General features: G+C 43.0%; 1 protein-coding gene across 8 annotated transcripts in view; it reads right to left on the reverse strand.

Annotated features, from left to right (window-relative positions):
* BNC2 (basonuclin zinc finger protein 2) overlaps nt 1-12,199 on the reverse strand; it is a 416,653-nt gene that overhangs the window by 292,125 nt on the left and 112,329 nt on the right. For 4 of the 8 annotated variants that reach the window (XR_013834311.1, XM_079959199.1, XM_079959201.1 and 1 more), the window contains exons 1-2: nt 3,265-4,329; nt 2,333-2,533 (exon numbers count right to left, since the gene is read on the reverse strand). The exons of 1 other annotated variant lie outside the window; for it this stretch is intronic. Coding sequence is in view for 6 of the 7 variants with exons in the window: in XM_079959199.1 (XP_079815325.1) it covers nt 2,333-2,533; nt 3,265-3,441 (378 nt within the window). In the remaining variant the exon portion in view is untranslated. Of the gene's footprint in view, nt 1-2,332; nt 2,534-3,264; nt 4,330-12,199 lie in introns of those variants that run through there. 3 more of the 8 variants (XM_079959195.1, XM_079959196.1, XM_079959194.1) reach the window with 2 other exon arrangements.

Raw genomic sequence — 12,199 nt, forward strand, 5'->3', positions numbered from 1 at the left:
TTGGGGGGGGGGGAAGGGGGAAGGTAACCAACCATTTTAAGATCCTCATGCATTAGCACAATTAACAACAATAGAGAAGTAACAGCTGAGTTGTGGATGGGCTTACTTTTGCCCACCAACAATTTTTTGCCCAGTCCTCTGGAACGTGATGTCCTCCTCTTAAATTTATACAACCCTGCACATCCTAACATCAAGCACTTTTTCCAGTACTCCCCAAAACGAATAAATGTCTAAGGGGGGGGGGGGAGTCAAACACTCAAATGCAATCTAACACGATGTATGTGGTTCAACAGTGATCTATCTATCCATTGATCATTATCTGGCACTAGTTGAATTAACTCTTTTATTGCCAAAGAGGGAAGGCGGCTTTCATCCCAAGCTGCTATACCTGAATACATATGAAGGTACTGAAAATAGAACGACCGGTTAAGTTTAGGATGGCTGTCAATTTCCTTGCTTTAAAATGAATGCAAAAACACCTAAATGCAGGAAATGTCACATGCAGAGGCAGTCCACTGTAACAATCAAAGCATATATTGGTGTCCAGAACAGAAGATCTGAAATGCTATTTTTTCAAACTGGGCTCTAGGTCTTTTTCACTGATTAAGAATAAGGAACGGCATATAAGGAGTTCCTCATTTGGCTTGTGTTGATTATATTTCTGAATAGTAAGCTGTTATCAGTTGTAATAAGGGTCCCTCTACAGGATAGATCTAAATATACCTTATTTGAATGCAGGCAGCCTATAGAGAGAGACACACTGTTTTAAAATCTTTTCTGTACACAACTGTTGTACGCTATAAACTTGCCTCCATGTGAGCCTGTGTGTGTGAGAGAGTGTGTATATTTCTTTCCTAATGATTACCAAGCAAACAATCTTTTCTTTACATTACCAACAGCCAGTTATATATCCTCAGCCACAACTACTCTAGAAATGACAGCGCTTTTGCGTCAATGGAATTCATTCATAAAAAACAACAAAAACAAACCCTCAAAAGAAAAAGGGCTCACCAAAGCACTACAACTTATGTCACAACTTTTTGTCGCTTCAGCTTCTTATCATATGAAAATCTTTTTCTTTCCCCCCCAAAAAAGGCAACTCCTTAAAAAAACAAAAATACAAAACTGGAGGAAGCACTAACATATGCATTTTTTTTAATAAAAAAAGTCTCTAGTTTTAAACCTCCACCCCCTCCTCTGCTTGAGTCCAGTCCAAGTTGAAAGTTTCTTTTTCATCCCTTCAATTGTGTGTGTGTGCAATTTCATGCAGAAGAGTCAAACAGTTGTGAAAGAGTAGCCACATCAGGCTGGCGGTGTGTATCACCGAGTACATGATACAGAGACAACAGCAGCCCCTGTGATTAATTATCAGTTATTACTGGCCTTGCAGCAACGGTTTAGCTTTCCCGTCAGAACCGCCATACCAGGCTGCCTTAAACGCGGCCCCCGGTGAAGGGACTGCTCTGGGGAGGACGCCAAGACACAGCTCTCTGCAGAAACAGTATGTGTGTGAGAGTATTTGGGGGGGGGGCGCAGAGGGAGGGAGAGAGACCAGCAACTGAAAGTGTCTCATCTAAGGACCCTCAGTTCTGGGCTGCCAGCAATTCCAGCACAACTGAACTAACTAACTCTCTCTCTCTCTCTCTCTCTCTCTCTCTCTCTCTCTCTTCCCCCTTAGGTCTGCATAAGGCTGTTTTCTGCCACCTGAACTCAATTAAGCACCCCCCTCTCCCAAGTTTAGTATCAGTTTTGATATGAGGTCTTACATATTCCGTGGGGTGGGAAGAAAGGAAAGAAAGAAAAAAATGACTTTTTGCTGGGATACTATGATACTTCATCATTATTATTTTTATTAATTATTGTTATTGTTATTATTATTATTATTATAAAAAGAGGGGGGGAGAGAAAAAAAATGGAAGGAAGGGGGAAAGGAAAACAAAACAAAGGAAAACAAAAGGCAAGAAATATTAACCATAGAGTTAATGATCTGTTCAGAAAACTTTAAAGGGGGTATGGAGAGAGGAGGACTTTTATTTTAAAGCATGTCTTATTTTTGTTCTCTCTCTCTCTTTTTCTCCTTTTTTTTTTTAGTTGCCCATGGGGATGTAGTGAAGTAAGCACGAACATTCAAATTACTTAGTTATGACACTACAGAAACTGTGCAGTGTTAAAATTAAAACAAAAGCGCAGACAAGACGAGTTGTGGGGGTGGAAAGTAAAATTGCAAAATGAAACACACAACCCGGCAAGCAACAAACTGAGACAGACATTCACTTCAACGTGTGTGAGACATTAAAAGTAAAAAAAAAGGAAAAGGAAAAAAGTAACGTACCTGCTGGGACATTCTGAATAAGAGGTTAGTGTCAGCGTTCTGCCATGTCCCCATGAAACCAGATTCGGCCGTTGCTGTCCTTGTTCCGAACTGCATGGAGTTGTCAGCACAGGAGTCTCTCAAAGTCAAGTCTCTTGCCCTCTTTCGTTCTGTGTCTCTCTGAGTGTCTCTGTCTCTCACATCCACTTCTGCCTCTTCTGACTGAAAAGTGAAGGTGGATTTTTTTTTGAGCCTCTTGGCAGTCAGTAGCAGGAGTGTAGTATAGTTAAGCTAGCTGCACTGTGCCTTCCATTTGGGAAGCAGGGGGGGGAGAGCTTTGGGGAGGGGGGCCAGAGCTTCTTTCGCACCTTCTGCACAAATACCCCTATCATTTATGCATACACTGTGACTCCCCAAGCTCGCCTTTGCTTGGGTTTAACAGCTGCCTGTCAGGTGTGCAAGCAGCACTGAGGAAACCCAACCATCAGCCTCATACTCTTTAGCCACTGGATGTCATTGGATAGCAGAGCAAGAGAGAGAGTCAACTGCACCGTTCCACTGTCAGGCACAAAATGACATTACTGCAATAGCCCCCTCACAGCCTTAGCATACACATGCACACACACTCTAAGTAGTATGCTGATCAGAGTGAATTCAGAAGAACAAGCTGTGGCCCTTTCCCCTGTTTTCCTTCAACAATGCTGTCAAGAACAGCATGTAATTGCTGACACTTGCCTATTAAACGCAGACTGTAAACCTCCTAACAGGAGAAGGGAAGGCAAGAGAGCAGAGGGACAACCAATTGCTCACTTATTTAGACAATAGCATGCAGAACCACCACGCAGCAGAAGTTGGCCTGGCTGCTTTTAAAATATAGCTAGTTCTTTATGTGGCCACTTTTGCAACAGCCCCAGCCCCCAATTTTTTTATAAACGATAAAAAAAAGCTCTTACCAAAAAAGAAGGGGGTGGGATGAAATAAGACGATCTCCAACTTCTTTTAAAAAGAAAACTAGGAAAGAACTGCATGCATGTTTCATCTCTCACATCTTTGTTTTCCCCTGTTAATTGCCTAAAATGCCTCAAGGAGCAGAAGTCGGGGGAAAGAGAAGTGTCTTCTCTCTTTTCCATAAAGATCAAAAGTTGATTTATTTATTTATTTTTTAAAAATGTAAAGTTCTTGGATGAGGAATATACAATAACCTTTCAGATCACAAAAGGGAGTGGGTGAAATGAACGAAATAAAAAGGCAACTCTATCCAGAAAAACAAAACAAACCACAGCATTTCCTTTTAGGATTGTCACCAGCATAAAGATTGTTAACACAGGCTAGATACAATGAAAAACCGAAAGCCACTACCACCAACTACAGTACTTTTTAAAAACCAAGCTCTATTTAGAACAATGCACTTTGCATTTTCCCAGTACTGTTACGTACTTTGGTCTCCTATGAGGAAAAACCAGAGGGAGGAGCGAGAGGGAAAGAACACCTACATGGATTACATAAACACTGCAACTTCAAAAATGTAAAACAAAATTCATGCCCTCTCAAAAAAAAACAACCACCACCAACACCAAGTCAGGTTAAAAGAAATGGGGAAGAAGAGTCTAGTTTTTCTCAACTTAATGTGTAAGGAACATTCATCTTCTAATAAAATCTACAAATTGAGAGGACAAATGTACCACTCTCGCAAGCTCTCCCTTAACTGGAGAACAACAATAAACCTCACTCTCTCACAAAACAACAAAAGAATCACAAGAAAGCTTCAGTGGCAGCCGTGTGTCATTAGTGTGCAATGAGGAAAGATGAGAAAGCAAACGCTATGTTGACACAAATGTGTCTTCCCCTTTAGATCCTGGCATCTCCTGAAAGCTTTTCTGTTAAACTTCCCTCCAGTTCACCACCATTAAGCACACGCACGCACACAAAAACCAGTCTCAAAAGCTGCAAATTCAATATCTGAGAAACAAAAACAAGAGCCCAAAGAACTGTTGCCTTAAAATATATTAAGTCCACCTGTGGTCAATAAAAATATTCTTGTTGCATGGAAGGAGGAGGGGAGGAGGAGGAAGAAGAAGGGGGGGGGGAGAAAACAGCCCCTATGAGTCAATTGTGCCAACAGTGGCTGTACCTTTAGAGCCAGCTATTACCCACTTAAACTCCCTCTAAAATTTGCTAGCCTCTTGCTTTCTGAAGTGGTACTCAGTGCCTTAGTCAAGCTGCCTGCTCAGCTCCTGACCTTCCCACTAATGGCTGTTATTTGTGGGAGGCTTAAGGAGAATGTCAGTAGCCAGTTTCCTCCTCTCTGCATCTCTTGTGCGCTGTCTCCCCACCTCTCCCTTTCCTCTCCCCCCCCCCCCCTTTACTCCTGTCCTGCAGTCCTCTCCACTCCCAGGGAGAGAAAGGGGGAGGGAGGAAAAAGCCCACGCACACAAAAACCAAGTGGCATGCAGCAGCAAGCACCTGCAGTAATAGACTCTTTTATTAAAACTGTTATTCTGCAAGACTTGAAATTCCCCGTGGACTGGGCCATGTCAAAGCCGATATAATTAACTAGAGGCTCAGCAACGGATCAATTACCAGACAAGCAAGTGATAGTGAAATCAATGAAAGATCATCAGCCACATTATCAGTGTTGCAACTCATTAGGGTAAAACTGAGAAATGTGCTCAAAGCGAGCCCAAGCAAGGTGGCATTACAAAACAAAGGGCTAATTTGGAGACCCTGCTGTGAACAATCTGTAACAGAATTAGCCTTCTCTCCCCCCCCCAAACCCCCGCACCAACCAAACTGCGCAGCTCTGTAACTAAATGTGACAGTCTGAGAGAAGCAGTTTATTAAGACACCAACTCCAAGTTTATTTAGTTCATAAACTCTCTCCTAGAAAATCGATACAGTCTGTACAGGGTTATTAGGCTGACTAGCTAATACATCCAAATCTGGTCTTCCCGGGCAGCAGCCTAAAATTCTACCTAACAAAGATGGAGGGGGGGGGGAAGAACCTCAACAGCTGTAGAACATGGCATCCAATAAGCCTATCATGTAGTGGCCACATTATGGCATGCAACTGAAACGGCAAGGGGAGGGTGGGGGAAATGACTGCTAATACAATACGGAGGAAACCAACGGAATAAAACATTGCAACCTTCCGTACCACTAAGTACATTCCTATTAAAGCAGTAAATAGTTCCTAATAGAAGGAGCACCTACCAGATGTCTTTCCAGAACAATACGCAGGCTACAAAGCACTTAAGGGGTAACTGCAACCCCCTGCAGTGCTAACACAAAAAACTGCACCCAAACCCACTTTTGAGGAAGGGAGCTCCACGAAGCTCCACAGAACTCTTACTTCCAAGTAAAAACGTGCAAGCCCAGGCTGCACAACATTATGTCACCTTGCCTTAGGTATATTTCAAATGTTCGCAAATTCCAACACAAACAGCATTTCATACGGAACCCACATGTGGGTGTTCAGATGTGAGAACACACAAGGATAGATTTCACTACATATGGACGGGGTGTCCTGTGTCCCCTAAGTGTGTGTAAATGCAACAAAATACATGCATGTAATGATTCATATATAGGTTGCCTGCTAATTCATCTATAGAAATCCTTTCTGTATAGGAATTCCCCCCCCCCCACTATACCTCCAGTAATCACAAAATGCTATGAACCAACAGCACGGACAATGCATTTAGTGTCACAAGATTTTGAGTGAAATGCTATGGGCCATGTTATACTTTAACAGATTTCCACTTAGCTTTCTGAAAGACTTAAAGACTAGCTCTTTGTATTAAGTGTTTTACCATATTCAGTAAAGCATAATAAAAGCACTGTCCATACTGTTTGTTTGTAACTCCACATTTTTCGATTGTATAACAGTGCTGATGCTCAATGAAAAGACCTCTGGATAAGATTACAGCAGAGCTTTCCAAACTGTGTGTCGCGACACATTAGTGTGCCGGCTGATGTGTGGGTGTGTCGCGCAAACGCTCTTATAGGGGGTAAGTTTAACCTCCGGTTTGCTAGTTAAAACTGAATTGCAGTGTCGTGAAATGATGCATGTCTAGAAAGTATGTCACCAACATGAAAAGTTTGGAAAGCTCTGGATTAAAGTCTTATGTGGCACAATGGTGTTCTTTCCCCCCACCCCCAAGAAACTTCCATTCATTGTCACAATTCTTTGATACATATCTTTAAATACAATCCTTTTTACAATATTTAAAATATTACATCTGCTCAAATATTAGTTCGTTTTTGTCTCCATTTTGTCAGTTCCTGGATGTCAATATGTGTAACATGTAACTACTTTTAAAATTCAGTAAAGCATTTGTTTAAAAGGATTTAAAAGTATATGGAGGTTTTGTCCTATACTTCAGCTATTAATCAGGAAAATAATTGCAGATTTTTTTTTTGTATCTTACATGCATATAACTGTACTGTACATGTCCATTCAATGAGATCCAATTAGTTTGGGGGGGTTCATTTCAGTTAGGATGCACTAACAAGACTGTGGGGAGACCATGCAATACAGCCAGCAGCATAAGACAGAATGCTGTTTTCCTAGAAGCATGAATTCCCACAACTGATCATTTTAGAATGTTACTGATCCTTACAATATTTGTTTTCCTAACATCTAGGAGATCACAATGAATGCCTGTATTAACTAAACACGGAGAAGTATCCTGAGCAGCAGTTTGATGGGGGAAGGATATTTCAGCGAGACCCTGTGTTTTTACATTTGGCATGTTAACATTCTGAACATTACTAAACCAAGCCTTTGTCTCACACACTCATGGACAAAGTTTAAGGGTCTTTACATAAGAGATGGGAAACCAAAAATGTAGCAGGCTCACAATTTTTTGTGCAGCAGGCAAAAAAAAAAAAATCTGTTGAAGTGCAAAGCACAAAAATCTAAATAATTTTATTAAATACCCTCAGTGCTTTTTTTCCTAGGAAGAAAGGTGTCAGTACAGTGGTACCTTGGTTTATGAACTTAATCCGTTCTGGAAGTCCGTTCTTAAACCAAAACCGTTCTTAAACTGAGGCGCGCTTTCCCTAATGAGGCCTCCCGCGGCCGGTGCCCTTCCACCATTTGGATTCCGTTCTTAGACCAAGGCAAAGTTCACAAACCGGGACACTACTTCTGGTTTTGCGGAGTTTGTAAACCAAATTGTTCTTAAACTGGACTGTTCTTAAACCGAGGTACCCCTGTACCTGCCTGAAGGCCATTGTGGGCATGGCTAGAAAGAGCAGGACAAGGGGGGAGAAACAAAAGGCTGTGGCTGATGGGCAGAGAGCGGGGGGGGGGGGGCGAAGAGGGAGCAGGTGGGGATGGCAACCGATCTGGAACCCTCAAATTGCTATTGGGCATAGCAGCCCTGTTTTGCAGGGCCTTCACTTTGGAACAAGTGAGATGGTGCTGAGAATGGGGCTGGGATGCAGGGAGGTGGGCAGGCAAGGGAGAGAGTGAGGAGTGGGGGCGAAATGCAGCCACCACTGACAGAGCTGGATTTCTCCCCCCCCCTTCCCCCATTTTCTCCTCAGACACTCCAGTGGGGTGCCTTGTTTGCTCTGTTTTCCCCACTCAGCCACCCTTTCCCCATTGCGCCACCCCTTGCTTCTCAGTTTTGGCAGAGTTGCTCCCCAGGGAGTCTAAGGCTTTAAAGACCAGCACTTGAATGGGGGCCCTGAAATGAACTGCCAACCAGTGCAGCTGTTTCAAAACAGAAGTTATTTGAGTTCTGAAGGGAAACACCAGCAGCGGTGGGCTTTGCATTCTTGGGTTCCGGCAGCGCCTTGTGTGACACTAAAATTCAGTGCCCTACCACCACCTCTCACGCTCCGTTCTACAGCACTGTTTTGGTGGCACCAAAAACCTCCTCTGACCCCAGCCAGTCATCTTGCATTTTGGAGCAGTTAAAAGTTTCAATCTCATCTTTAAGGACAGCATTGCATAGAGCACATTGCTATATAAACCCTTCTGGAAGTAACCAGAGCAGGGAGTACCAAGCCGTTGTTGTTGTTGTTGTTGTTGCTGTTGTCATTTAGTCGTGTCCGACTCTTCGTGACCCCATGGACCAGAGCACGCCAGGCACTCCTGTTTTCCACTGCCTCCCACAGTTTGCTCAAATTCATGCTGGTAGCTTCGAGAACACTGTCCAACCATCTCGTCCTCTGTCGTCCCCTTCTCCTTGTGTCCTCCATCTTTCCCAACATCAGGGTTTTTTCCAGGGAGTCTTCTTTTCTCATGAGGTGGCCAAAGTATTGGAGCTTCAGGATCTGTCCTTCCAGTGAGCACTCAGGGCTGATTTCCTTCAGAATGGATAGGTTTGATCTTCTTGCAGTCCATGGGACTCTCAAGAGTCTCCTCCAGCACCACGTTATCTCTGTACAAAAGGGGCCATAACTGGCAAACAAGCCGAAGCTGGAAAAATGCATTCCTAGCTAACAGAGACACCTGTGCCTCCATTGGCAAGGCTGAATCCAGGAGCCCCTCACCCCAAAGCTAGAGATCTGTTCCTTCTATGGGAGTGCAACTCAGCTGAGGACATGACATTTTCCCACCTCCCAAACTCAAGAACTCAGGACACACAACACCTCTGTCTTTCCAGCATTCTGCTCCTATTTACTGGCCCCACATCCAGTCCATCACCACCTCCAGGCAACAGTCTAATGTCTGACCCGCCTTTCCTGATACAGATGGAATAGAATCATAGAATTGTAGAGTTGGAAGGGACCGCAGAGGCCATCTAGTCCAACCCCCTTCAGTGCATGGAATAGAGAAACAGAGCTGCATGCCATATTTGTGGCATCTTACTCGAAAACCTTTGAGGGGAGTTCTCACCTGTTTCATACACCACAAAACAACTCCCAGAGTACTGAACAGTAGACCGGGGGCAACCCATAGGCAGGTGGACAGGGTACAAATAATAATAAGATGATGATGATGATGATGATGATGATTATTATTCTCCCACAATGACTAAGTGTCAAATGTCAGATTTATAGCAGCACCCAGTAACATAGCCATGCATTAAAAACACTTCGGTTTGCTAGTGGAAAATATATTTGGATGAACTGGAAGATATAGGGCACACATATAGTCCAGTATATGTCTTTCTAGCTATATGTGTTTGTTAAGTATTCCGTTCGCTCCATTGACTTACTGTACAGTACCTGTAATTCCCAGAGTTCAGTTTGCTGCAGCTGTTAACAGATTCTATAATTTGTAATGACAGTAAACTGGCCTTTGCTCTTCCCTTATTCACTATTCATTTTCTAGGCTTGGTTAAATAGATTGCTGGGTTAAAGATCAGTAGTTTTTCATGTGACACGCTTTGGTATTCATCTAATGGCCTGTGAGGACAAAACTGTGCCTGTTCTTGCCAAAACAACAAAATGCGTCCTTCACACCGCATGACAATCAGCCCTTCCTTGTGTCCAGATAGCCAAACTTAGATAACTTTTTAGAGGGTGTCTTAAGTGTATGCCTGGAACTGGTTCAGCAAGAGAAAGGTGCATTTTAGCAAATGCGGAGAATACTATTCTTTTGATTCTGGTTGATATGGACATGTAAACAATTTTTATCCATTCTCTGGCATTTGCAGGATGCTGTTCATAGCAGGCAGCAGGAAGGAATAGTTTAGGTTTCTTCAGTTCTATGTTCATCTGTTCTCTTTTTTTATAGTATCGTACCGGTGGATGTTATTTGCAAATTGGGGTACAGTGGGGTATACGCTTCAGGTTACAGACTCCGCTAACCCAGAAATATTACCTCGGGTTAAGAACTTTGCTTCAGGATGAGAACAGAAATCGTGCTCCGGCGGTGTGGCAGCAGCGGGAGGCCCCATTAGCTAAAGTGGTGCTTCAGGTTAAGAACAGTTTCAGGTTAAGAACGGACCTCTGGAACGAATTAAGTACTTAACCCAAGGTACCACTGTACTGCATCCCACCCCGGGATCTCTTGTGATGAAGAGTGGGCTAAAAGCATGAGCTTTTACAAAGAGTTCAAACATGATAGCTCAGTTGGAAGAGCATGAGACTTTTGATCTCAGGGTCATGGGTTCGAGCATGGCAGGGGGTTGGACTAGATGACCCTCGTGGGGCCTTCCAACTCTACAATTCTAAGATTCTATGATTCATCAAGGCCTAGCTTGGGTATGGTTATTCCATTTCGCCTCAGAGCCGCTGCCAGCCCATAATATATTGGGGTGTTGGGAATGATGTGTCCAGATGGGAGTTTGGATCCAGAAGATTGCCCAAACTATGAACCTGTTCCTTCTGTGATTGAGCCATTTATTAATTTTTTTGGTCACTGGAGGCTCCAACGGCAACCCTAGCCACTGAGGCTTTCTACTACCTATAGCTGGTACACCAACTATGCCTTGCACACCAGTTACAGCCACCCTCCAACAAAGATAGCATGTTAGGGTTGCCATATTCTAAAAAGAAAAAAAGAAAAAAACATTTGCCGTCTTCTACTTTGGATCGTTAATGACAACTCTACCCATGAAAAAGAGGACGTGTCCTGGAATAAGAGGACCTATGGCAACCCTATCGGGCCACAGTGATTCCCTGCACGGATGACCTCAAGACTCCACAGTTGCAATGCACTCTGTGTTGGGCAACTTCTGGGCCTGGAAAATCAAGCTGGCGTAAAATGCTGCAGCTTGACTGTTGGTGGGGACAGATTTCTGCCAGCGCAGTACTCTTCTTTTCACTGCCCATATTTCAAGCAGGCTTGTCCCTTCAAAGGATAAAATCCCAACTTAATGGTGATGGACCTAGGCTAGCCCAGAACCATCAGATGCTGTTTCTGTTAAGATTACAAAGCATCACAGTTAGACTTTAAAACCCTTGTTCTGTTTCTGCCTTTCCCCAGCCACAAATCTCACTAACAGCCACATGTGTTTATGAGCTCTAAGATAGGTACTGTGAGCCCTTACCAAGGCAAGGGAAATAATATTTGAAAATTACACAAAGCTGGCACGGTGACAATAGTTCAGAGGTGGCATTTCAACAGAGCAAACAGCACTTTCTTCCCCCAAGAATGTAAGTAAAGGAATCGCTCTGCGACATCTGTTAGACTATGAAATGCTAACAGATGTCTTAAGTGGGGAAAAAAGGGAGAAAAATCCATACAGGAAACCATACACCAAATAGATAATGCTGCTAACTTTCCACATATTACCAAACAAAAAAACAACAACCCTAAAACACTGGCAGCTTGCTTCCTTTCTGTGATACTTATAAAATATTTCTTCGACTTGGGTTTTAGTAAGTTGGAAGATATGGACTCATAATTTCTCTATATAAAAAAGCATCTATAGGAAAATTTATTTCTAATAATTACACATGTTTTAATGCCTTATATTCAAATACAAAGTATTCCAAAACATTTCACCCATAGGTTTTTAAATCTTTTGTGTTTTAATAAATGAACAAGGGAATATGGAACTATTACAGCCTTCATATGGAGGACTCTGGAAAACATTCCTGATTTATTTCCTAATTGTGGTTTCATTCAAACTCTGCTTTGCATCTCACTGTGCCCAATATGTTCAGGCCTATCATGGCGAGTTCTGAAAAGGAAATGAGTAATGATAAGCTGGGGGGAAAAACACACAACAGTGGTTAAGAGATTGAGAATGTTCCCATCTCTGCCAGATCTATGAAGCAGGCTCAGGAGAATTTCAGGCTTGTGGGGTCTACACTTTGGGAATTTTCTTTTGCACTAAGTACCCTGAATCCACTAACCACAGCAAGGTGCAAAATAGCGACAAGGAGGTGTGGAATCAGACACAAAGGAGTGGCCTAGAGACTGAATGAATTATCTACCTCACCCCATAAGCCATGCATGCAGGGGCGGAGAAAGGGGGTACAGTG

This window comes from Podarcis cretensis, assembly GCF_951804945.1.
Source record: "Podarcis cretensis genome assembly, chromosome: 17".
Classification (NCBI taxonomy): domain Eukaryota; kingdom Metazoa; phylum Chordata; class Lepidosauria; order Squamata; family Lacertidae; genus Podarcis; species Podarcis cretensis.